At 38.5% G+C, this 27,921-nt stretch overlaps 3 protein-coding genes across 5 annotated transcripts; 1 reads left to right on the top strand and 2 right to left on the bottom strand.

Moving 5' to 3' along the window:
- The first annotated feature begins 3,245 nt into the window (after positions 1–3,245).
- On the top strand, positions 3,246–17,813 carry Brms1 (breast cancer metastasis-suppressor 1-like protein). Of its 3 annotated transcripts, none has more exons than XM_076193082.1 (7): positions 3,246–3,335; positions 3,641–3,901; positions 6,878–6,968; positions 13,431–13,638; positions 13,748–13,894; positions 15,659–15,806; positions 16,846–17,813. In XM_076193082.1, exons 2-7 carry the CDS (start codon positions 3,769–3,771, stop codon positions 16,893–16,895), a joined length of 777 nt encoding a protein of 258 aa, XP_076049197.1. In that variant the 5' UTR covers positions 3,246–3,335; positions 3,641–3,768; the 3' UTR covers positions 16,896–17,813. The 3 variants fall into 3 exon arrangements, with proteins under 3 accessions (XP_076049197.1, XP_076049199.1, XP_076049198.1); XM_076193084.1 differs by having other exon boundaries at positions 3,250–3,324; XM_076193083.1 differs by having other exon boundaries at positions 3,271–3,551.
- LOC143029532 (uncharacterized) lies at positions 4,677–5,697 on the bottom strand. The gene is made up of 3 exons (XM_076192184.1): positions 5,522–5,697; positions 5,178–5,375; positions 4,677–5,046 (listed from the first exon to the last, which is right to left on the bottom strand). Exons 1-3 carry the CDS (start codon positions 5,695–5,697, stop codon positions 4,677–4,679), a joined length of 744 nt encoding a protein of 247 aa, XP_076048299.1.
- A 1,841-nt stretch (positions 17,814–19,654) lies between the features above and the next one.
- Positions 19,655–27,921, bottom strand: EMC8-9 (ER membrane protein complex subunit 8/9; the record flags this gene model as incomplete). Its single annotated transcript, XM_076193085.1, is given in 6 exon segments — positions 19,655–19,926; positions 20,878–20,975; positions 21,105–21,174; positions 21,405–21,481; positions 25,218–25,427; positions 27,765–27,921. Coding segments are annotated over 5 exon segments (621 nt in total). The 3' UTR covers positions 19,655–19,754.

Genomic DNA, 27,921 nt, shown 5'->3' with positions numbered 1-27,921 from the left:
ACGCGAGCTGAAGGAATTTCTCTTCGTCTGTTTTGTTTACTCGTTAGGTGGCGAAAAGTGTCGGGCCTTGCTGCCTGTGGATCTGCTGTGCCTTGCTGCATTGCATCTGACCCAGGGAGAGGGGAGGGGGGGGAGCCGAGTGGCAGAAACGGCCCGTCAATGCGTTACTGATTATGTATATATGTGTATTCACCTTGGTCTTTGGATCACGTGTTGGACTCGTGATCGACAGCTATTTCCCTCCCGGAAGAGAGCTCAGAGCTCGTATAACCGATCTATGGGTAATGCTATGACTTTACACACACACCCAACTCCCCGCCCACGAGAGTCAGAGTAACGACCCGAAGCGCAGCGATACCGAAATAATTTCGGCCCTGGGCAGGGTTCGAACCAAGTACTACGAGCACCACCATGCTGGTAGTCCAGTGTTCTACCAACCGCGCCACCGAGTCGTGTGTGTAAGTGTATGTATATATATATATATATATATATATACATATATATATATATATATATATATATATATATATATATATATATATATAAGGGAATTAAAATCGGTAACGCATTAACGGAAATGCACACTAGATGTTTCGGTAACGCACTACCTGTCCAGCGGTAACGCGCCCAGCTCATATATATATATATATATATATATATATATATATATATATATATATATATATATATATATATATATATATATATATATATATATATATATAATAAAGTAACGTAGGTGTCGTAACACACGAATAAAAACTTAAACCCACTCTCGGAGAAAGATAAGTTGAGATACAGAGTAAACCGGTTTACTCTGTATCTCAGCTTATCTTTCTCCGAGAGTGGGTTTAAGTTATATATATATATATACATATACATATATATATATATATATATATATATATATATATATATATATATATATATATATATATATATATAAAGGAAAACAAACGGATGTTAGATGAGTGGAGGGTGGGTGCATGCCTTGGTTGGCTACCTCTCTAAGGGTGAATAAACATCTTGTTACACATATCAATCAAATCAGCCATCCCGAGTTCACTGCTGAACAAAGGCCTCCTTCATAGCATTCCATGATTCACACGACCGCGCCATCCTCTGCCACGCCACTCCTGCGAACTTCTCGATCTCGTTTCTCCACCTTCTGTCTGGTCTCCCTCTTCCACGCTTCCTATCTCGAGGCGTCCACTCAGGAACACACTTGCTCCCTCGCTTATCAGTCGTTCGCGCACTGACTTACCTGCCCAATTCCACTTCCTCTCTTTTACCGCCTCCACAATATCTTTCACTCTAGTCTGCTCTCTCACCCAACTTGCTCTCTTTCGGTCTCTCAGTGTTATTCCCATCATTGATCTCTCCATTCTCCTCTGTGTAGTCCTTAGCTTTGTTTCCATCGCCTTCGTCAGTTTCCAAGTCTCACACCCGTAGATTATTGCTGGTAGAATGCATTGATTGTAAACTTTACGTTTCAAACATAAAAGTAGAGAGCCTCTCAGGATTTTATTATACTTACCAAACACTTTCCAACCAATTGTAATGCGTCTTTTTATTTCATTATCATGATCTTTCGTCACTTTCACCATCTGCCCTAAATAATTATAGTTAACTTCCTCAAGAGTCTCACCATCAATTACAATCTCTTTACTTTGAACTTTCGTGTTGAACATTATTTTGGTCTTACTCTTATTTATTTTTAAACCTACTTTGAGACTTTCCTTGTTTAGATCACTCAGGATATCCTGCAAGTCTTCTGCTCTTTCTGAAATAAGAATAATGTCATCCGCAAACCTTAGGTGGTTCAAATTTTCGCCATTAATCTTTAAACCTTTCTCATCCCAACTCAACCTTCTGAAAACGTCTTCCAAGCAAGCTGTAAATAATTTGGGTGAAATGGTATCGCCTTGCCGTACTCCTTTCTCGATCTTGATCTTTTCTGTATCTTTATGTAGTCGAATTATAGCGGTACCTTTCGCATATTTTTTTTCTAAAACCCTTACGATCTGTTCCTTTGTACCCTGCTTGCGTAACGAGTTCAGTACTGCTATTTGTTCTACCGAGTCAAAGGCCTTCTCGTAATCTACAAAAGCTAAACAGAAAGGTATATTGTATTCTGTCGTTTTCTCGATTAGTTGGTTTATCGTCTGCAAATGGTCTAGAGTCGAATATCCGCTCCTAAAGCCTGCCTATTCTCTCGGTTGATTTCCATCTAAAACTTGACTTGGTCTACTTGCAGCGGCGGCGCCAGGAATTTTTAGTAGGGGAGGCTAAGGGGGGGCTGAGCAAATTTTTTTTTGGGGGGCTAATAGTAATATGATAATACACATATATTATCCTCATTTCAGAAGGGGAGGGGGTTTGGTAGGGCTAGCACTGATGGCTGACAAATCTTTAGCCCTGGCAATTAAAAATTCCACTTAATAAAATTATTTCAATGAGTGTTTTAAATTTTCAATTTGCTCATTTCAGTTGGGGGGGCTAATGGGGGGTTGGCCACTTTTTTTTTGGGGGGGGCGATAAAGCCCCTCCAAGCCCCCCCCCCCCTGGCGCCGCCACTGTCTATTTGTAAGGATTTTGGGGAATACTTTATATATACTTGATAGCAAGCTAATCGGTCGATAGTTACTAAGGTCCTTCTGGTCTCCTTTTTTTATAAAGCAAAATCACTATAGCATTGCACCACGCATCAGTAACGCTTTCTTGACATAAGCACTGGGTGTACAACTGAGCTAATTTAATATGAACTTCTTTCCCTGCGTCTTTCAACAGATCTATCGATATGCCATCTTCCCCAGTTGATTTTCCTCGTTTCATATTTTTAGAGCAAATTCTATTTTTTCCTTTGTAATCTCTGGTACATTACTAACATTTACCGATGAATCAATTGACTCAACTACGGTCTTCGACGAGTAAAGCTTTTGATAAAATTCTACTCTTTTTACTATTCTGTCTCTGCATTTAATTATTTCTCCATTTCTACCTTGCAAACATATCATTTACCGTCTTCCTAAAGCTTGTCTGCTCTCATATAGATAGACATCTATTTGTTCTTTCGCTTGAAACCGGGTTTTCCGCACATATTATTAAACATTTCCGACATATTCCTGAATCGTTACCTCTGTTTTAAATGTTACTATTGTTTTGAATTTACAGATATGGACACTAAAATAAATTATGTTTTATTGCAATATACAAGAAAGATAATTTTATTTAAGAACCATCGCACCAGTTCAGTTGTTGGCGATAGTTTTGTTTTGGTTGGTAAAGCGTACACAAACAACATGAATCCAAGAAGCTTGAATTGTGAGAGCCAGGTAGAAAATATTCATATCACCTTTGTCATGTAAAGTGCAGAGATGAGAAACTAAGTCAAATATAATGATATCCAAATACAAAGATCTTGTAAAATTCAGGGAACCCAGTGTGCTGTCACAATCGGAATATTTATTCCTGGTTTCATTCAACTGTCATTTACCTTTAGTCTTTACCTGGCTTTGATGAAAGGCTGTTCATGATATTTTCGGAGCAAGGTAAATTAATACCATAGCTTATTGATTGAAGGTAGATTTATTTTATATACGTACGACTGTATACAGTAATTTTATTTCCTGTTTTCCAGTTCAGAGAATCGTAGGATTAAATTCGCATTAGTGATTAGGCTCCAGGCCATATTTTAAAAGAACACATTTAATTGCTGCTGTATGTCTAAGTCACGCACGCGGACTGAAAGGTGAAGGCACTTTTAAGATGCCTGGGGTAAAGAGAGTGCGTGAGCGGGAAGAGAGTGAAAATGACGATGGAGACCAAGAATCGGATAGTGAAAGGACTTCAGAGGAGGAGTCAACGTCAAGCGATGGGACGGATTCAGATGATTCTTCGGGTAAGTTAATGTTTACGTACTTGTTAGAGTGTATCATTTTCCCCACACTTAAGTTCATCGATAATATTAGACTAATATTATGGAGTAATATCTCTAGTAACTAATATTATGGAGTGATACCTTTCTAAAGACTAATATTATGGAATAGTATCTTTCTAGTAACTAATATTATGGAGTGATATCTTTCTAATGATTAAATCCAACCATCATAGGTTCCAATCCTTTTTCTTTTATACTCTTTGCTGACACATCAGTAATAGGACAGACAGACTGGGTAAAATTCTAGAATCATGCAGACATGGATGTTTAAAAGGAGATTTATATTGTCTAACAGCTTCTAAGCTAATGTAACTTAACCTAACTTAGATATTATTTTAGAAGTACACACCTGACATATATTTATATATATGAATAATAATAGTATTACAAATTATAATACATAGATATAATATCTATTTTTCTTGGTGAAAAAAAAGGTAAATGTTCAGTTTTGCATATGGGTGCAATATAGTAATAGAAAATTAATTATTAATTTTGTAAATTATAAAGTATCAATGTAATATGCAATTTTGTAGGTGGAAATAAAAAATAAAGTTGCTAAAACAGATTTCGTAAGTAATGAAATCGCGCTGGACGAATGGTACGCCATGTTTGTTATGATAGATGCCGACATCGAAGAAATGAAAGGATGATAAATTGAAATTCGTCTAACCTAAACTAACCTAACCTAAACTAACCTAACCTAACTTGTGTTTAATAAATCAGTACCTGCAATTTATATGTCATCCAGATTGTCCTTGTCGTTGTCGTCATGAGAGACGTTGGCGGGCTTTTCAACCACTCTCTCAGATTGTGGGTTATATAAGGTTCTTGCAGCTTGAAGGAATGCATGGATTTCAGCTTCATAGCATTCCTTCAAGAAAATGTACCTCGCGATGTACTGTCGGAAGTACCGAAGCCGTATACCAGGCCTCAGTACCCACTCTTTAACATCGCACCAAAGCCTCTTAATATTTTGAGTGTGTACCTTGTGGTCCCCTGGCATGACGAAATTTTGATAGTGATTGACAGCGAGCTGAATGTATCCGAAGTCCCCGAGATTGTGGTACACACTCCAACAACCGCTAATGATGACAGATCCTTGCCTGATAAAAAGGCAAATGATTGGCACAAGAGTGTCTGTGACAGATGACAAGATGTGTCTTGCCTATCTCCCTCAGGATTTACTAGTGGAACAAGAAATTTATTTTTCGACTCCCTCTCAAGGCCACCGAACATCCACACCTGAGAGAGAATCCTGCCAACGTTGGCATGCCTTCGAGAGATAAGAGTCTCGTCTATCTCTACCACAATCCCAGGGCCACCAATTGGTTCTTGGTGGTTGTACCATTCCTCACACACCTCGCTGCAAAAGCTCTGCCAGTCTGTACTAGTCGTTCTCGAGAACTGAAGCTCACGAACTGTGTCCTCGTGACTGAGAACCCACTTGTTGATGAAACACACCAATTGCCATGGTTGTATGTGACTTCCTTCAAAAAAGGTTCCCTTGTAGTCACTGATGCTGTAGGTGCATTGCTTCTTCTGTTTCTTCTTGGCTCGTGCAATAAAGTTTGTGCACACCCACATATGCCGATCCTCATGGAACCAGCACAGTTATTACACCTGGGGCAGTTAACTGTAGATGGTAGAACCCCGTGTTCTCGCAGAAACTGTAGAGAGGACTTATTATCTTTGTAACACCGCTTGTTAACGTCCCCTGGAGTGGGAGCACAACCGGTGCACAAAGTGATGTCCATCTTGTAACTGATGTTTTAAGTAGACCGGGCAGATGACAAACGCTTGACAGACGACAAGATGGCATCCCGATTCTATGCTACCGACTTCATTTGTTAGCAGATTTGCTTGTAGCAAGATATTTTTAATTTTATTTCTGCCCAGAAAATTGCATAATACATTTATATATTATAATTTACAAAATTAGTATTTAATTTTCTAATGCTATCTCGCGCCCATGTGCAAAACTGAACAAATACCGAAAAAGATTTAAGGTGTAATACAATACTGATTACTTGGAACTTGATATGAGCTTCAAAATATCATGATTGTTCTTGACAAGTACAGTAGCACTTATAACAAGTGACCAGTTTGGTTAGGTTAGATTAAGTTAGACCAATTTATTTTGTCCTGGTCCTATTCCTACTATTTGACATTCAAGATAAGTCTATCCACAGATTTCTGATAATTTGTTTTCCACAAGAAACAAAAACAAATATGGCATCCTGAAACTTGCATTGAACTCTTGAGTTGTCGGTAGTGTATCACTTTTAGCATGTTTTTTTTTTTTTTTTTGTCATTGATTTCCACCAAGAAAAACAGATATTATGTTGATTTATTTTAACTTACGAAATTAAAACTTAATTTCTTATTGATATATCATGTGGGTGTGAACTTCTAAAAATTTATCCTTAACGTGCCATAACCATCCAGTAGAAAAAAAATGGGTCTTTCGAATGCAAAAAAGAAAAGTGAAAAACAAGTTTGTGTGATACTGGAATAGAACTGGATCCTGCTCTGGGGGGTCTGAGTTTGAGAATTGGTTGTGATGGTTGGATTTGGTTATTTGAAAAAGTAGAAATTATAGAAAGGAAAGGAAAAGTAAAAGAGTGAGGGAGTATGTATGAGAAATAGATTGATTCAGCTTGAAGGGATTTCTCCCTATCTTCTCCTTTTTCTGCATGAGGGGAGGGAGAGGGGTTCACTGAATTAATGAAGTGGCCTTGATATGTGTATATATATACATATATATATATATATGTATATATATATATATATATATATATATTTTTTAATAACTCAGAGGTCCCACTCAAGAATTAAAAAGAATATTCTGAGAATCTGAATGTCTGTATTATGGTTATATTTGATAAATTGTCAAATACTTTGATTTATGTAATTATAATTTTATTAACATTCCAGAACTAGATGAAGAGGAGTGTGAAAGACGACGAGGAGAATACTTGTCTGACCTTACAGACTTGGAACGGCAGTTCACGCTCCTAAGAGAACAGTTCGTATTTAGAAATCATGTTCTCTAGACTAGTATTTCTCCACCTCTCTTTTGTTACAATGATTTTCATGGAGGTTTTATATTCATATGTGAGAGAATATAAATTACTTTTTTCTTACTAGACACACACACACACACTTTCGTCAGATGGACGGCGAAGATTGGAGGTATGAAGAAAAAGTGACATTTTCATGGATCTCAATGCAAAGGAAGTACCTTATTGTATTTACAGGGAAGGGGAAAGCTCGTGGTGTAGTGGGAAAGTGAGAAAAAAGGAGAAGGGGAGGGATTACTGAGGGAATTGGAAGGAAATGAGGAAGGGGAGGACTTGGTCCAGGAGGCCAGGCGTCTTGTAAACAAGAGAAGGACCGATGATTTTGGTGAAGGGATTAACAAAAATGTAAAGATTAGAAATATAGATAAGAGCAGCACAATGGAAGGTGAGGATAATAATTTCCAGGGATTTAATGAGGGGGGGGGATACCAACCTCCCCCGATGAGCAAGACTAGAGGAAAAACTTGAACAAATGACCGAACATTGGGAGATTAGGTTCGGTAACATAGCAAAGATTGCGCAGAGAGTTGAAAAATTGGAAGAACTAGAGAAGGTGAACAAAAACTTAACTAATGAAATAGAAGAATTAAAAAGACAGTTAAAAGAAGTAAAAGAGGAGAATGAAGAATTAACCCCTTCCATACGGTGCCACACACGTAGGCGTCATGGGGAGCGAGTGTATTCGCGAGGCTGCCATATCGGCGTCTTGATTATATTTATTGTAGTCGCCCCTGTGTTTTTACATTCTCTCAAATGTGCCCTGAATCCCATTCTCTGTGGTATTCAAAATTCGCGGGTGAAAGAGAGAACGATCGATATAAGCGGTGACTATATTTTATGATGCGAGTATTATTACGACACGTCGTACGGCTGGCATTGGCTGCTGCCACTGAGATCTAAGTCCATGACGCCTACGTGTGCGGCACCATATGGAAGGGGTTAAGGAGGAATAATAAAGACAACAAAGAGGCCATAGCAAAAGAAGCACAGGGTTGGAAAAAATCCAAGAAAACAGTAAAGTTGCATTTACTGACATAATTAAACAGCAAATGAAAGAACAAACTGAAGACTCAGTTATTAAAGTGATGAGACAGAAGGAGAATATAGTAAGAGACTTAGCAGATAAAAAGAAATATATAATTATATTAGGAATGGAAGAGAAACATAACCTAAATAGAACCACAAGAATCAATGAGGAAAAAGAAAAAGTAAGCAGAACCTGAAATCATGAAACAAATTGAAGAGATGTATAGACTCGGAAAGTATAGTACAGATAAGACCAGACCAATTAAGATTAAATTCGGGTCACAAACGACGGCAGAGAATATCTTAGCAAAAACAGGGAAACTAGCAGCAAGTGAACAATATAAAAAGGTATGGATAAAAAGAGAAATGAAGAAAGAGGAAAGAGAGGAGGAAAAATAAAAAGACATGAAGCTAAGGAAAAAAACAAGAACAGAACAGAGTCAGAAAAAGAGAAATTCTATTGGAGAGTAGTAAATATGAAAGTAAGGAAATACGACATACTAGAGAAAAACAAAAGGGAAACAGAGAATACAATGGAAGTGGCAGAAAACCAAGTGTCTTACACAAATATAGATGGATTAATAACAGGATTGAATGAGCTGAATGATTATCTGAAGGAAAAAGAACCGGACATAATGGGAATTGTAGAAACGAAATTAAAAGGTCCACTACCACCCTACAGTGTAGGACGTGATGCATATAATTATTGGATTAGAAACAGAGAGACAAAACAAGGGGGTAGAGTTATGTTCCTGACTAAGAAGGATATAAACGTGAGGTGTGTCACATATGGAAAGAATACAGTAGAGATGATTATGATCGAAGTGGAAGACAGATAAGAAGAGCAGAAAGTTTGTGATAAATTATGTGCCTCCAAAAACAGCCTCGTGGGAAGAGAGTGAACATAAAAGTATGTTAGAAGACACAAGGATAACATTAAATAAGATAATGGAAGATGGAGGAAGAATAGTTATGATGGGCAACTTTAATTGCAAAGAAGTCTGCTGGGAAGAGATGACAGTAAAGGGTGGAGACGGCTCATGGGGAAATGTTCTACTTGAGATGATTATTGACCATACAATGACACAGTGGATACAGGAGAACACTAGGTATTGAAATGAAGGACCATCGAGACTAGACCTAATAATCACATCTGAACCTAGAATAGTGGAAAAGATTGAATATAAAACACCAATAAGTAAAAGTGACCACATATTGATTGAATTGGAAGTAAATGAGAAAAAATACATGAAAAGAAATAAATAATATAGAAAAGGAAGAATGATGTATAAAAAAACAAACTTTGATGAAATAAGAGAATTCTTTCAAAAAAGAAAACTGGGAAAGAATATACAAAGAAGAAACAACAGTGGAAGAGAAATGGAATATTTTGACAAAAATTTATAAAAAAGGAGTGGAAAAGTATGTCCCAAGACAAAAAAGAAAAAGAATATGTAAAGTGCTGGTACAACAAAAGTTGTAGGGAGTTAAAGACAAAAGAGATAAAGCTTGGACCAAATGGGAGAAAGACAACAGACCTGAAAAATAGAAAATATATACTTGTTATAGAAATGAATATGTACAAGCGTGCAGAGAGGAAAAGAGAAAAGAAAAAAATGTCATAGAAAAATGTAAAGATCAACCAAAACTATTCTACAGATTTGTAAACAACAAACTGAAAAACAAACAAGATTTGGAGAAATTAAGACAAGGAGGAGTTGAATACACAGAGGAAATAGAAATGGTGGAAATTATGAACAAGCATTTTAAATCAGTGTTTACAAGGGAGAACATACAACCTGAAGAGATCGAATGGAAAGAGAAAGTCCCCCCTATGAAAGAAATAGAAGTAACAAAGAATGAAATAATGAAACACTTGAGTAATCTTGATGTCAGAAAATTGCATGGACCAGATGAAATACCAAACTGGATTCTGAAAGAGTGCAGAAATGAACTGGCAGACAAAATACATAGCATAATAAACAGTTCCTTGAAAGAAGGAAAAGTTCCAGAAGATTGGAAAAAAGCAAATATAGTACCTATATATAAAGGGGGAAATATAGAAGACCCTACCAACTATAGACCAGTCTCTCTAACAAGTACAATAGCAAAAATTTGTGAAAGAATTGTCAAAAGTAGATGGGTAAAATATTTAGAAAAAAAAACCAATGTGCTAAATCCAAGGCAATTTGGATTCAGACAAGGATGATCATGCGTCACCAATTGCTTAAGAAATTAGAAGCCGAAGGAGGAATACAGGGCAAACTGCTTAAATGGATGGAAGACTTTTTGCAAGAAAGAAAAATGAGAGTTGTGATAAGAGACAAACACTCAAAATGGGATGAAGTAATAAGTGGTGTTCCACAAGGAACAGTTCTGGCCCCAATGATGTTTGCTATATATATTAATGATATGGATGAAGAAATTGAAAGTTATATGAGCTTCTTTGCAGATGATGCAAAACTATTAAAAAAAGTGAACACGGAAGAAGATTGTAAGTCACTACAGAGTGATCTAAATAAAGTATGGGAATGGAGTAGGAAGTGGGAGATTGAGTTCAACACTAAAAAGTGTAGTATAATGAATAACAGGATCATATAAATTGGGAGAATAAGGAATAAAAAAAGTAGAAAATGAGAAGGACCTGGGAGTCATTGTTATGAATAATATGTCACCCGAGAAACATATAAATAAGATTTTTGGAGAAAATTATAATTTAATAAGAACAATCAAAGTGGCATTTACATACCTGCATGAAGAAATGGTGAAGAAAATACTAATCACTGATAAGACCAAGATTGGAATATGCAGCAACGATGTGGTCACCAAGTACAAAAAAATGTATAAAAAAACTTGAAAGAATACAAAGAGCAATTACAAAATTGGCACCAACACTCTCAAAACTATCATATGAAGAGAGACTAGCAAAACTTGAGCTACAGACACTAGAGCAAAGAAGAGAGAGAGGAGATTTGATAGCTATTTACAGAATCATGAAAGGCATAGAAATTATTGATAGAGGATCTAATAAAATGGGATGATAGAAATACAAGAGGACACGGAAAGAAAATCAAGAAAGACAGCTATAGAAGAGATCTGAAAAAGAACAGCTTTCCTCACAGAGTAATAGACAGTTGGAACAAGTTAGATGAGAAAGTGGTGTGTGCAAAAACAATACATGAATTTAAAAATAGTTTAGATAAAATGAGATATGAAGACGGGACACCACGAGCATAGCTCCCCTTCCCATAAAATACAACTAGGTAATTGAGATAATTGGAAATTAAAGATATAGATTAAGTTGGAACCATACATGAATTTGAGTTTAGGTATGTTAGAAAATTAGGGAATAGGAGACAGAATCTAATGAGCATTGCTTCTTTCGCTTATACTTCAATTATGTAAATACACGCACACAAAGATATAGATTAAGTGGGAACAATACATGAATTTGAGTCTAGGAATGTTAGAAAATTAGAGAATAGGAGACAGAACCCAACAAATGTTGTTCCTCTCCTGTATACTAGAATTAGGTTAAATACACACATATACAAGCTCAAACAATACATGAGCTCAAAACTATGATAATTGGAAATCAAGGATATAGGTCATGTTGGAACTGTACCTGAATTTGAGGTTAATTTGATTTAAAAAAACAGAGAAAAGGAGACACTCAATGAGCATTGCTCCTTCCCTGTATGCTACAATTAGTTGAATACACACACACACACACAGCATTGCACATAGATCGGTCATATACGAGCTCTGAGCTCTCTTCTGGGAGGGGAATAGCTGTCGATCACGAGTCCAACATGTGATCCAAGACCATAGTGAATCACACGCACACACATACACACTTTTGCAAGTAACGCCACAAAAAAAAATTGTGGAAGCCAGATGTGGATTCTTTTATAATAGGAGACTCCCGTCACCTCCACTCAGAAGAAAATGCTGAACACTTGACTTACTATCCCGCTAGTCTACTAACCTCTTTGAATCTCTCTTTTACCAACTTTATGACTCCACTTTCTCAATGCAATATTGTCCCCAACAATAGAAATGTTAGTTATTGCTAACATACATATACCAAGGCTTTTTCCCCCTTACAAGGGAGGTAGCCAAAAAAGAAAAGGCATAAAATCATTCCCACCCATTCCATCCCTGAATACATTCCAACCCCTCCACCCTCCCTCTTACCTTAGCACCTCCTGGATGATGGGTCATCCCTGCACCTTGTTCAGTGCCCTGGGTCAGAAGCAGTGTCGCAAGACACAGCACATCCACAGCAAGGCTGCTTTATTAAATCGGCGACCCCCTCTCTCCATTCCCCCATGCATAAAAGGAGAAGACGGGGAGAAATCCCTTTAGGCTCTTCCTCCCTCCCCTCTCTCTTCCTCCCTCCCCCCTCTCTCTCTCTCTCCTCTCTCCCTCCCTCCCTCCCTCCCTCCCTCTATCTCTCTCTCTCCCTCCCTCCCTCTATCTCTCTCTCTCTCCCTCCTCTCTCTCTCTCTCTCTCTCTCTCTCTCTCTCTCTCTCTCTCTCTCTCTCTCTCTCTCTCTCTCTCTCCCTCTCCTATCTCTCTCTCTCTCTCTCTCTCTCTCTCCTTTGTGGTATGCATCTTCTTCTTGTAGGTGATGTACAAATGTCTCTGACTAAACACACATGGCTACCAGTTTTTTAAAGTTTGCAGTGATCCTGGGCATCATGTGACAGATGTGTTGATGTGATTGATTTGGTTGTTTTTGTGTTTTGTTGGATGCTTGGTGTTCTACTGGCTATTGCTTGTATTTGTTCTGTTGTATGTCTGTTGATGTATTTACTGCCATTGTACCTTAGCAAGGACCATGGGTTGCCACCAGTGAGATTTGTTCAATGAATATTACACTTTAATCCACCTCCCCCACCACACCTCTCCCATTCCCTACCACATGTGTCCCCGAATACTTGAAAACTCCACTTTCTTTAGCCTCTTGCCCTTTAAACTCACTTCCAACTCACTGCCACCTTCTCCCCTTTTACATTTTGGCACTTTACTCTGCCCACATTTACTGTCACTAACTGCTTCAGTTTATCCTCTGATTGAGCTACAAGTGCAGTGTCATTGGCAAACAGCAACTGGTTCACCTCCCACTTGATGGGATAATCAAGAATGAGCTTGATGGATAGGATGAATGGGACATTGGGTGCAATAGGAATGTCTGTCAGGCAAAGAATTGAGAGTGCAAAATATAGGAGTGAATCCAGTGGGTGTTCCTGGTTATCTGGTAGCCATGGGTCTCTTGAAAAAGAGACTTGGGTCATTAGACTGATTGATAGATTGATTGCTAATGCATTATTTTATTATCCCTGCAGAGGTTAATGGCTGTTTTTTAATTGTAAAGGTTGTACAGGGAACGTGTCACCCAGGTCGAGTCAAAGCTAGAAGAAGTCAAAGTGGGTCATGCTGCAGAATACCAGGGTCCTCTAGAAGAGCTGAAAGAAGCCATGGATGTGCGGCTGGAGGTTGCGTGTATTTTGCGTGAATTCAGGCTGCAGAACATCAGTAATAAACACGAAGCAGAAGCCTTAGCTTCACGGCAAAATTTCGAGGTAAATGCAAGTGTGTCGTTGCATGTTGCTGGTAGATGTTCTTGGGAGATATAAGGCTTTGGAGTTCATTTGTATGCATTTAAGTTATCAAAATGTTTGCATTTTAAAGAATGAAAAAGTGATGTTATGGGACTCAATAGAGAGTGAGTTAGAAGAAAAGATTCGACGCTTGGAAGAAGATCGCAATAATGTTGATGTTACAAGTGAAGTTTGGGCTGAACAAAACCTTCATCGTCGTCATAAACGTCACCGGCAGGTATGTTGAACTCTATTTAAATCTTGACTAGTGATTTTTCTTTCCATTCTTTTGTTTGAATAGACCATTTACCATAAATATATATGTATGTGTATATATATATACATATATATATATATATATATTTCTAATCATAGATGTAAATAGAATAGTTTTCCACCTAAGAAGCACAGGTAATAATACACAAATTCAGTATATTCTAAGATTTTGGGAATTTTCTGATTTTCAAATCTACAATTAATCTATCAATAAGACACTACAAACACATAATAGGCCTGGCCATAGATTCAAAGTGCCCCAGATGCAACCTCCTTACAGAAAATACAGAACACCTATTTCAATGCCCCACACTAACAGTCCCCAGAAAACAACACAATATCTCTTCTCTAAGTGACTTATGGCCCTACCTGGAGGCTGTTGTCGGTTTCCTAGAAGCTGCACGTCATCTATAAAAGAAACCAAGGGCATTGGATTTATTTATTGATCTGAGTGTGGGTGGAGGAAGAAGAAGCAAAGATGGGCTGGAACTCCTCTATTGCTTATACGTTTTAACTGCTCGGTCTTCTTCAGTAAGCTGCACAAACAGCTCAAATTTTACAATTATACTCTCGAACTTGGAAACTCAGACAGGTCATCCTGCTGGCTGTACAAATGTAAGGTTCAAGCTGTTTGTAGACAGCTTATTGAAGAAGGTAGGCTCAGTCAAAACATATAAGCAATAAAAGAGTTCCAGCCCGTCTTTGGTTGTTCTTCCTCCACCCACACTCTCATCTGTCAAATCCATTCATTCAATTGATTGATCTGTTGTCATTGGTTTCTCCTGTGGCTCCTGGGAAACCAGCTGTGGCCGCCACTTCAGCCCTTAACCCCTTCAATACGGGCCAAAATCTCGCGGGCAGCATTAGCTGCCAGACATGCGATGTTGTGTCATAATACTCGCATTATAAAAAATAAAGTTACCACTGTATTGCTCGTTCTCTTTCACCCACGAATTTTGATAACCATAGAAAATATGATGAAGCCTGTTTACGGAGTATGGGGGTCACGCAGGTACAACTACAGTATATATATAATCAAGACGCCGACATCGGCATCCTCGTGCACCCACTTGCTCCTCATGACGCCTACGTAGGCGTCATTGTATTGAAGGGGTTAAGTCACTCATTGAAGAAATTTTGTGCTGCTCTCAGGTATGGGTGGAAGACTGTTTAGTATCAGGTGTTGTGTGTCTTTCATGTGGTGGTTATATTTTAGGTAATTGGTGTCTGTAAAGATTGATTCATTGTTGATGATTTTAGTGTTACCTAAATTTAGGCATGCCAATGTTTTTCTTGTCTGGTATTCGAGTAATTTCTATGCTGGGTTGATTTTTGGGGAAGCTTGGTGGAATATAGAATTTAGTAGTCTGTTAAAATATATTTTATTTTCGATATCTATGTAAATTTTTTATATAGATGTATTGCAGGATGCTGGGGGTGGTTTGTTGTAATTATATGAATAGAATATCACTGGGGAAAAGGGTGATGGATGTGATTGGGGTGGCTGCATGCCTTGGCTGACAACCTCCTATATAAAGGGACCCTTGATATGTAGATAGGTAGGATATTTTAAGTGACTACCCAGCCAGACAGTCTAGGGAACAACAACAACTATAATTTTTTCTTAAGGTTATGTAGAATATACATAAAAGTAATTTAAATATTAGGTCTAGATTATTATTCAATTTTTATAATTCTTTCCATTTCTCTGCTTTTTCCAAATTAGGGATCGAGCAGTTCCGCAGATCACCGCAGGAGAAAACCAGCCACTGTGGCAGGACCGTATATAGTGTATATGCTACGAGAACCCGATATTCTTGACGACTGGACAGCAATCAAAAAGGCTCTAACAGCCTCAAAGAGAAAAACAAAATGTATGTGGCGATTTTTTGGTTATACCTTGACATTATTTAGTAGAAGCATTGTTATGCATAGCTGTAAGATTTTTTGCATTGCTTTTATACAAGTTTAAGTGATGAGTATTTTTTATTACTAATTTTTTATGCAATTAGGATGGTTTGGACACATGGTAAGAATGAGTGAGGGAAGATTAGTAAAAGGTGTGGAGGTGGAGGGAGTGAACTGGAAGGGATAATTGAGGATGAGATGAGATGGATGGGGTGAAAGGGGCATTGCACAAGGGAGGGAGAAGGCAGGAGATAGGGTTAAGTGGGAAAATGGCTGTGGATAGATGATACTGTAATGCAAGAAAGGGAGTGGTTATGTATAAATTATATGTTGATGTAGCCCAAAGGGATTTCAACCCATCTTCTCTCTTTCTGCATGAGGGGATGGAGAAGGGGTATCACTGATTAAGTGAAGCAGCCTAGCTGTGGATGTGCTATGTGTTGCTGCATTGCTTCTGACCCAGGGCAGTGGGTGGGATAAAGAATGACCTGTCATCCATGAGGAGCTAAGATGAGAGGGAAGAAAGGGTGATGGATAGGAGTGGGTGCTTGCCATTTGACTTGGCTACTTCCCTTGTAAAGGGAAAAAACCCTTGGTAGATAGATAGATGTGATTTAGTTCAGATTAGCTATTTGTCTTATGTATGTATAGAAGGAAGTAAACGCTGGACTTGTTGATAAAAGATTATTCCAGTGTTTACTTTCTTGTATACAATGGTTCCTGGACTCCAGCTCTTCACAAATATATATATATATATATACATTCACACATACCAAGGGCCTCTACCCTCTTACAAGGGAGGTAGCCAAAGTCAAAGGCACTTAGATTTAGTTGAAATAGATAAAACGGTCATTCCCTTGTCACAGATCTCTTGTAGAAAGCTTGTAACCCTGGGGTAATTGCATTCCTGAGAGGTACAGAATATATAAGTAGTAATATTGTATTTTGTTCCAAATATTAATTGATTGTATTATTTAAACCATATTGTTGTTATCTCATTTGCAGTTGGGAAGATCGGATCTCCACGACATATGCAAGAAGCTTTTTCACTTTGACAGAGGAAGTAAAGGGTTAAGAGGCTTATTTTCTAAGTTTGTATAAAATATATATTTTTCTCCCAAATATGGTGAACTAAGGGAACTTTGTATTGTCAGCTGTTCAATCATTTTTATCAAGTTTGATAAGATCTGACATGTTCTTGAAAGTCGTATTTAATGTTTGTACTCTAGTTTGGAGGGATTCTCAAGAGGTACACTTCTTTCAGTACCCTCATAGTTCGCAAATTTGTTTAGGTTTAATGACACGATTTATTGTATTTAGATAAAAGTAGCATTGACAAACATTGCCATGTGATGTAATAAAGTCTCATTTTCCTTTTTTCGCATACATTGTCCTCAGCATGAAGTTTATCTCATTTGATTTTAAACTGCAAACATTAAACTTCAGCTTACCAAATATCAAGAAAATTTCTCATGAATAGGAAGCCTTTGCATTTTTGTACAAAGGATGCATTTTGTCGCCTTGTACTATGTAAATATGTTTAAGAATTTCTTTCGTAGAGGCTTTCTATTAATGTCTTGCATAGTTTAGTATAGATTTTATATTCTTTTTAGTCTATATATTTTTTGCATAAATTTCTTTGTGTATGTAAAAATTGAATACATTTTTTTTCAAAAACCATCACAATGGTAACTTGACACCCAAGTATATCTTGGTGCTGTGTGTACATAAATATTTGCTCAGTGCCAATGAACCGTAAATAACGGATACAGTTTTATGTATTGCAGAACTTGGTCTTTTGATGAAAGGTTTTGAAGTCATACAAGATTTCTTTTATATGTTAAATCTCAAAGTTACAGTGAAATTCTACTTTCCAAGTAGTGTGCATTCTGTGAGTTCAAGATTTCCGAGATTGATTTTATGTTCCCTTACCTCAATTTTAAAAGAAAATTATGAAAAAAGGTTCTCAAAAATGTTTTGTTTTATTGTCCAATTCAGACAGATGTTTATCTGTAGTGACTTTTATCTTCTCTTTTACTCAATAATGATGGCTCTTCGTGTACAGTAATTACTGTATGCCTATTAGTATATCTATGCTCATTTGTGTGTGTGCTGGTGACAATCGTAAGAGTGCTGGTGTTGGATTTACTTGTGTGTGGGATCAAATCCTGCAATTTTAAATACTGTTTATATGCCCTTACAGTCCAAATGTGTAGGGTAAAGGTGAAGGCTTCAGTGGCAGCTAAGTGCCTCCTGGTGTAGACTCCTCACCTCTTTTTTCTGTTATTACAAGGGGAGGGTACTGGTCGAAAAAAAAAAAAAAAATGTGGAAGGAGTGAACATGAGAGGGTGTCCTAGGATGAGATGGATGGATGGGGTAAAAGGGGCAGGGCAGTGGACAAGATGCAGGGATGACCCGTCATCCAAGAGGTGCCAATATAAGAGGGTGGAGTATGTAGGGGATGGAATGGGTGGGAGTGGTTTCAATGCCTTGTCTTTTGGGTACCTCCTGTGTAAGGAGAAAAAAAGCCTTTGGTATATGTATGTATGTACAAGGGGAGGCGGTGGCAGCAAATTGGAAGTATCAAGAAAGAAAGACTGGAGGAAGTGGGGGTGAATGTGGCAGGAAAGGGAGGAGTGGAGGTAGACTGTAGATTGAGAGAAGCAATTAAATGCCTTGAGGGATTAAAAAATGGAATGAAAAATAGACATTTGGGAATGGATGCTAAGAGGAGATTGTATGAAAGGGTGATTGTGTTGACAGCACTGTATGGGGCAGAAACATGGAACATAAGAGAGGAAGAGTTAGGGATGAAATGCATGAGAAGTATGGTTACTAGGCTGGATAAAGTGAGAAATGAGGGGGAGAGCAGGGTTGTAAAGGGAGTTGGGAGATAAGGTTGATTAAAGAGGATTGGGATGGCTTGGACACATGGAAAGAATGAATAATGAAAAATTAGTGAAAGTAGTGAACATGAGGGGGTGACCAAGGATGAAATGGATGGATGGGGTAATATAGGCATTGGGAAATAGGGGGATGTCTGTTGAGGAGGGAAGGGAGAAGACGGAAGATATGGGTGGAGAATGGTTGTGTATGGATGCTGTGATGCATAAGAGGACTGATGGGGGGTCGCCAATTAAATGAAGCAGCCTTGCTGCATTGTTTCTGACCCAGGGTAATGGGAGAGATGCAGGGATGACCCATCATTCAGGAGGACCGAAGAAAAGTGGGAGTGAAATATGTGGGGATGAAATGGGTGGGAGTGGATTTATGCCTTTGACTTTGGCTACCTCCTTTGTAAGGTGGAAAAAGCCCTTGGTACATGTGTATGTATGTAAAGGTGGCGATGTGGCAGGCTCTCACAAAGTGCCACTGACTCAGCAGAGGGACAACAGACCACAAGGAAGACCCTGCACCCTTTAACTGTATTTACCAGATCTGACTGTCAAGCCCTACTGCTGTATCACTTCTGACCAGGGTAGTGGGTGGGAGATAGATGAACTTTCATCCATGTGGAGTTAAAAAAGGGAAACAAATGGATGACAGATAGGCGGGGGTGGGTGCATACCTTGATTGGCTACCTCCTTTTTAAGGGAGCAGCTTTTGGTATAAAAATCTTTCTGTCTAGATACAGTAAGCTTTATCCCCCTTATATATGTACACAAATACCTTATCAGTTTGTCTATCGTACATTATTGTTATTATTTCTATTTTTGCATCTGACCTAGTTATGGACCAAAAGGTCTCCTGTCTGCATGCACCTCCTTTGTGGTGTGTGTGTGTGTAATTGCAAGGGGAATGTAAAACTCCATGTAATAGTAGGATTAATTTATTCATACTGGGGTAGTAGTCTGGTTATGAATAAACAGACCAGTCATATCAATACACGTATGACAATAATATGTCCATTACATCATTCAAGCCCTGCATCTGTCAGGGATTTAAGAATTTTGTTTATATGAAGGTTAGCCCAGTCACAAGTAAGGTCATCTAGGTGGTTGTCAAAGTCATGAAGCTCATGTTGAACTTTCCTTTGTAGCAGTTGCGATGTTGTTTCCAGACACTCGCTATTTTCAAGGTGAACACTGAAATGATTGTTGCAATTCTTGTTAATTAATCTGAAAACGTGAAATATTATATACACATACCAAAGACGTATACATTAAAACCTATTTAATACCCTTCCCATCTCAATACCACATGGAACAAGTTAACCTTTTCCATGCCACACCACTTGGGTCAAAGGTAATGCAGCAAGACACAGCACTCCCACAAATGGGTCTGATAGATGAAGCTGGTTTACTTTCACTGTTTTATTATATGGCAACCTTCCCCCCTCCTCATGATTGTCTCTGGTCCCCTTAACGCCCTACGTATGTTGTCAGTGTGACTTAGTGTAGAATAACAATCTGATGAGGACCACAATGGAAATAAGCGTACATGCTTTTTGTGTTATCCTCAGCAATTTGCATTTATTATTCTGATCTATGTGTTCTTGTCATTATTTGCACTTCATGTACAATTTTTATAGAGCAGGTGAGAACATCTTCAGGTTGCATCATCTTTCATCCATTTATAATCTACCATTAATCCCAATTTTTTACAACCTCTGTAAACTATTCCACAGACATTCCTCTTGTATCAAAGAGCCCCTTTACCCCAACTATTCACCTCATACTTTGTTCCTCTGAAGTTCTATCTGAACCTGCTTTCTACACTCTTTGCTACTGTTACCTTATTCACAAATCCAATAAATGATAAACCTCCAGGTAAGAAACTGTCATACAATATTGTACAAAACACTTATGTCAATTTTAGAATAATAAAAAAAAAATAGTCATATACTTTCCACAAGAAAGTACAATGGAGGGGGTGACAAACGGGCATTGTATAGGTGTGGAGCAGGTGTATGCTTTGTCTTGGTTACCCATCTTATAAGAAGGAAAAGTCTTTACGGAATGTTAATGTATATGTATACATGTCTCCATTATGTTGCTTATCTTTTAAAATGACATTGAGGTGCACAATATGCTCACCTGGACTTTTCCCGACTTTTCCATTTGCCGTCTGACATCAACTGTGACACAATTATGGGAGCTGTCTCTAGCTGTAGGCAAACTCGTTTGTTGTCAATCTAGTAAAATGAATAGAGTAGTTCAGTTACACAGGTACCCTTAGGATAATATGTATTCACTGTCGGATGTTTATAAGTTTATAAACTACGGTACAATATTTGTAACTAAAAAAGTAATAAAATGCTTACCATAATAAGGCAAGCATCATTGTTGTTTTCTGCTATCTTTTCTGCCACTTTCATTGCGATAAAGTCAGGTCTGAAAAATTGAACCATAAATATTATAGTATGTATTCAAGACTTAACGAGTATGAGATTAATGGTATCAATATGACTGGTCATGCAAAAATAAGTAGAGATGCAAACGAGAAAATCCAGGGAATTATCCACAACTACTCATCATGTAACAAAGGATAGAGAAGTTCTATGATAATACTTTAATTCATAAAAATGGTTAAGGGTATTCAAGTGACCCTTTAAGGTACTCACACATTATCTCGAAAGTGCTCATTGGCTTGATAATACCCAGCAATGACTAGCCCGTCACTGCGGTACCGCTGTTCAATCTGCAACAAAAACAGGAGAGGTAAGTGGTCTTTACCCTGTAACATAAACAATCTCTTATTGCTTTTGAGCATAAAAGTGAGACCAATGATGAGTACCTGGAAGTGGTGGCATGTAAGATGTATGTACATACATATACCAAAGGCTTTTTTCCCACCTTACATGGGAGGTAGCCAAAAGAAAAAGGCATAGGAACCACTTCCACCCATTCTGTCCCCTACATACTCCACTCCCCTCCTTATCTTGGCACCTCCTGGTAAGGAGAGAATAATACCTCTAGACAAATTTTTGCAACTCGTCTATCCAATTGCCTCCGCCTGGAGGCTGGCACTTACTCTCCAGACCAGGCCCAAGGTCTCTACCATTTATTTTTCCACAACATTTTACATAGTTGACACCCAGTAACTGCTCCCCTCCTGTTATCAAATGGTAACAAAAACAAACCCACACTAACAGAGTAGATAACACTTAACATTTCTTTAAGCCAGCTTCAGATGTCAAGTGTTGCTATAGGAACAATGTGTCTCACTCCACTGCATTTGACTTGAACATTGGCACAAAGGACAGGGATGACTTATCCACATGGTCCTGAGATGTGTTAAATGGGTTTTAATTTGTGTGTAGTAGGTGTATGCTTTGTTTCAGTAACCTCCCTTCTATGGGGATAAAGATCTTTGGTACATATGCATTTCATTACCATTTTATCCTTGTAGTGAAATGCCATTCTGGTGACAAAATTTTCCATTACTCACACTCCTGGTGACGTAATTGGAAGCACGGTGGTCTTGCGTTCACTTAGTTGCGGGTTTGAATCCTTCATTCCTGTCTGATTCTCAGCATTGGCTGTTACCTGCCCTGAGGGTTAAAGCCCATAGGACAAAGGTGATGGCTTTCGCTGCAGCTACGCGCCTCCTGGCATAGGCTCCTCATTTATCCACCTCCAACACTCCTAGACCCTTTTTCTCTTATCACTTCTGTAATTGCTTCATCTCCTACTAACATACATATACCAAGGCTTTTTCCCCTTACAAGGGAGGTAGCCAAAAAGGAAAAGGCATTAAATCACTCCCACCCATTCCATCCCTGAATACGCTCCACGCCCCTCCACCCTCCCTCTTATCTTAGCACCTCCTGGATGACGGGTCATCCCTGCACCTTGTCCACTGCAAGACACAGCACATCCACAGCAAGGCCGCTTCATTAAATCGGTGACCCCCCTCTCCGTCACCCCATGCATAAAAGGAGAAGACGGGGAGAAATCCCTTCGAGCTGCGTCAAATTTTGCTCACACATACTACCTCACCCCCCATCCCCCCACCCATTCCACCTCATGCATCACAACATCATCTATATACAACCATTCTCCATTCACCCCCTGTCTTCTGTCCTCTCCTGTCCTTCCTCAACAGATATTACCCTCTTCCCCAACGCCCCCTTCACCCCATCCATCCACCTCATCCTAGGACGTCCCTTCATGTTCACTCCCTCCTACTAACAGTTTAGTTGTTGTTGTTGTTGTCGTTCCCTAGACTGTCTGTCCGAGCAGTCCCGTCTCCCCAAGGAAGGCCACAGCCGAAACTGGGTTTTCCCACAAATCCTTTATAGAGTGTATGTTGTGTTGTTTGCGTGCATGATTGTGTATAATGCAGTCTTCCATTATGTGTTGTATGGTATGGGGTGAAGTGTTACATCCTGGGCAGCTGTTCACAACACGGTCATCCAGCCTCTTCTGGTAGCTTAGAAGTGCTGGGTGGTGACCGCATCGCAGTCTGGCCAAGTGGACTCTGTCCTTTCGTGGGAGAGAGGATTCAGAAGGGTGGATATCAGGGGGTCTGGCATGCAGCAGTGTGTTGTCTTTCAGTGTGTTAATGGAGCGGTGAGTGATATGATTATGAATATGTTTCCGGAGGCTGGTATTTGGTGGTTGTGGAGGAAGAGAAGAGAGTATCTGTGCGTAATAAAGGTCTTTGGGTGTAGTTTTAATGTTTCTTGGTGTGTGTGGGTGTTCTGCTATGTAGTGTAGCGGGTGTGATGTGTTTGTGGTGGCTGCAGCAAGTGTTTGTGTGCCTCTCATGTCGAGGTGGTCCTTGACTTTGAGGACTTTTGTTTCATGGTGTAAATGGTCTGTAGGTGATGTATTTGTGCAGCCTGTAATTGTTTTTAGGGCTTTGTTTTGTATGATTTGAAGGGTGTTGTGGTGTGTCTCACTGAGATTAGGAGCCCATGCAGGACTCGCATAATTCATCACTGAGCGTATACATTGTTTGTATATTGTTATATTAGTTTCTTTGTTTTGTCCAAATGTTGTTCCAGTGATTGACTTAAGTGCGTTAAGTCTAGGTGTGCATTTGTTTTTTATGTTTGTGATGTGTTGTTTGAAAGACATGGATGTATCGTATGTTACACCAAGAATTTTCGGTGTGTTTGTGTGTGGTATTAGAGTGTTGTTGATGTAGAGATGAGGTTGGCCCCCAAGAGTTGGGGGCCAAACGGCAGCAACCACCCCTGGCCACCGGCTCTACGCAGGTGGCACCGATCCCCAAGGAGGAGCTACGCCTACCTGGGGGAGTACCACAATCCTAACAGTTTAGTAATGGTCTTTCCTTACTTTTGACCATTTCCAATATTTTGCACTGAAATTCATCATCTACTTCTGTATCTAACTTGTATATTATACTTTTTACATGCATCTGGGTAAGATTTGGAACAGATTCATATAATGAACAATTCTGTTAACAAATGGGTTTCCAAAATGGATCAGCTTCATATATAAACTCCACTGTAGTAACAAGGCTATATGGAAAGGAGAGCCCTCTACAACTAGGGTAGATATTTCCATGAGGCACATTTTTTCCACTAATAGAAGGTAAAATTTCACCAAAGATGACTTTCACATGAGTACAGTATATATAGTATATACCTTGGCTGGCTAATAGGCTCTTGGTACATAGATATATGGTAGTTCAAATACTTTCACTTCCCCTTGTGGAAGGTGGTGCAATCACACTGAGGAATGTATAACAACACTACAAAAGATCTGTTGGAAAACCCCATTCTATTTGTAGTGTTTCTTAGGAGATAGGGCTGCTTGACCAGGCAGTCTAGGGAACTACAACAACAACTATACTGAGGAGTCCTTTTCACCCCACAGGACAACTTGCCTTATTACTAAGCAACAGTTGGGACAGTATGAACATATGGCTTGCCTCCAGGATAATGACCATGCTCATTGGGTCATGTTTGAGATGATCCAAAGTGGACAAAGTTGAGGGAGCTCCAACATATGCTGTGGATGCATCAAATTAACAATATCTGGTATGCGTGCCTTGGCTGGCTACCTCCCTTATAAGGAGGCAGAGGCATTTGGCATACAGATAGCCTAAAGACAGTACTGATGGGCTGGAAATGTGCCTGGGAACTTACCATGGGCAATTCTCAGGGCTGGGGAAAGGTGATTGACTAATAAAATGTCATTCAAGTGCTATTTGAATATCCTCTGTAAGGATTTTTGTGAGGAGCGTAGTTAAAAATGCTTTAATGGCTTTAGTTCAAGTTTATGTCTACCATCCTATTATGATAACTGTACTTCAGCTTCACACAACATTTTGCAAAAGCAAACTTATTCTTACATGCATAAATATTTAAGAAAATTAACTACATATATAAATTAACATGTGAATAAAAGAACAACAAAATCATAACCGAAACATTTTGCCTTAAATTCAACCGTGTTCATACCTGAGTGAGAGCAATCTCCATCATGGGCGAAAGACCCAATTGCTGATGAAAAAGTGGCACTGCATCCTCAAACATGATCCTAGATTGTCCCTCACGTGATGATGAAGATAGAAGAATGCCATTTACAGCAGCATGTGGGTATTTTGCAGCATGAAGAACCATCTTGGTAAATGCTGCTGAACTTATTGTTATATCTCCAGACATAGTGACCTACCAATAAATGTTAACAAATCATAAATATATGAAATTAGCATTAATTCATACATGCAGTTATTCTTTCCATCAACAATAAAAGGTTAAAAGAAAATTGTCAAATCAAAAAGGGAATAAACCTGAGCGATAATTGCAAGAACACCATGAAATATCACTATATTAAATGATTATAGGAATTTACATCTACACTCAATCAAAGTTAGTCCTATAATAGACAGCACAGGGTCATGTCTTGAAGAGAATTATATATTAGGCTTGGGGATAATGCAGAAAGATGGCCAGTTCCTTTCCACCCTGCTTTGACTCCCCAGCAGATAATGATATTCATTCACAGCTAGGGTGACTGGTGGAAGAAGTTCAAGTATGAACCCAAAACTCTGCAATGCAAAGTCATGAGCCATGTTGCCCAACTACATCTACACTATCAACACTTTATGTGAAAAGTGAGAAAGAGACAAGGTGTTGTACTTTGTCAATGGTTTTCTCTTAATTTAGAGAGGCTGTTGCAAGTTACCCGAGGGCTACAGGTTTGCAAGAAATCAGGGGCAACAGATTGATTGATCTCAATCTAGATACACTATTTCGCAGAACATTTACTTCCCCAAGTATAAGCTTAACATATTTGAGACACATGATTTCCATTTTTGGAATCTCAAATATCTAGGTGGAGTAAGGTGGGTGAAGGTTAGGACTAAAGTGAAGGATGGAGTCTTGCCATTAATTGTTTTTTTTGGGGGGAGCTGTAGACTTGGGTTATTTTTTGTTCAATAATTTCTTTCAGGAGATTTAATTCCATGTACTGCAGTAGATGTGGGGTATTGATTACACCTATGTAGGAGTTACACTAGGTTTACTGTGAACTGGGGCATTTTATCTAATTTTATTGGGTCCACATTTGGTGGGGTTTTCCATATTTTAGAGTATTAATTTTCAACATAAATTGCACTGCAAGGGATGGTCCAGTGGTGGTGTTAAGGATCTACTTCATCCCTGTAAGAGTCACAAAGAGGACTGGAGGAATAGGGGAAGTTTAACAATGTAATGTCTTTCAGTGGTATAGGAGAAGTGGATATTTTATCTTCATTTGTCATTTTATTGTAGTGGCAGTGGTCATTCTATTTGCTCGGAGGGACTGCTAATATTTTCATGTTGGTTGGTCTGTTTCCTTATTTTGACCGCAGAATCAGTGACTTTTGAAGGGGAATGAGCAGAGCAGATCCTAAATAGAACTGCTCACATGTGCAGGCTGTAGCCATATTGTGCTGCTGTCCCATCCCAGTACACAGGAACATAAGAATGAAGGAGATTGCAGGAGACCATGAGGCCTACACTAGGTAGTTCCTTGTCCATTACCACCTGTTATTCCCATCCATAAAGTTGTCTAACCATCCACATTTAGGTTTTGACTTGATTTCAGGAAACCACCTTCTCCCCCTATTGTTGCATGGTATTTTGTTGATAATCTTAGGGTTAGGTTAGGGTAGGTACAGTACAATTAGGTTATGTTTGAGTTTATCTTGCCAAGTATTTAGAAAAGACATAGAGGAGGCAATCAAAAATATGATAAGAGGATGGAGTAGTGGTGGAAATGATAGAAGCAGATGGGGAGATTACAATTCAGAAAATAGCTCACATATCCACTAAAATAAATAAGGTTATATTCTGGTGGCTATGTGTGAGTGTGTGTTAATTACGATACCTAAAAATATTGACTAAATTTCCCAAAATCTTATATTTTCTACTGAAGGAGAACCCAACATGATGGCACAATAACATGGTACATTGTTTCTTGTATATTATTACCAGAAATCATTGTAGTAATAGTGCCATCATGTATATTTCTGGTTGAAATTTATCAGGCAGTCTTTATTCCGATCCAGCCAGACATTTCAAAAGGAGGAAAGAAACTATGTCCAACAAATAATGGGGGAGATGTTTCTAATAGGTTTTATAATTGTATGGTGAAAATACAGGTTAAAATTATTGTATGCTGGAAATTATGATAATACAAATGTCAAATATTTGATCTTTTAAGAGAAAAACAGTGAGACCACTTTAAAAAGAAGAAAAAATATTCAATGCGTGAATATTTACTGATTTTTTTTCCAATTGATCTTTCACTATCAACATCACGCTTAATAATTACATATCCTAATGCTACAAGCATATATCTATCACGAGGTAATACCTTATTACTTATACTAAGCCTAAGGAAGTCCGACACTGACAAACAAGTGTGGCTTCCTAATTTGTATCTACAACAGTCTTTTTAACGTAGTTTCACACATATTGTAAAATTGTGCGTGCAATTGTTCAACTTGATAAAAAAATTACCTCGGTGCTAAACTTCCGTAAATTCCAGGTCTAGTTTCTAGCACAGGCGACTCAGACGATACTTGTGTTTACGTCAGGGTGACAGATGATCGCATACTTTTCTGTCGAAATTACATAAAAATTGCCGGTATTCTATCCAGTTCGGACTGTTACTAAC

Source organism: Oratosquilla oratoria, chromosome 11, assembly GCF_046742065.1.
Source record: "Oratosquilla oratoria isolate Oo_2021 chromosome 11, ASM4674206v1, whole genome shotgun sequence".
Lineage (NCBI taxonomy): Eukaryota > Metazoa > Arthropoda > Malacostraca > Stomatopoda > Squillidae > Oratosquilla > Oratosquilla oratoria.
The sequence above is the reverse complement of the archived record's forward strand: the minus strand, read 5'-3'. Positions and strand labels throughout refer to the sequence as shown.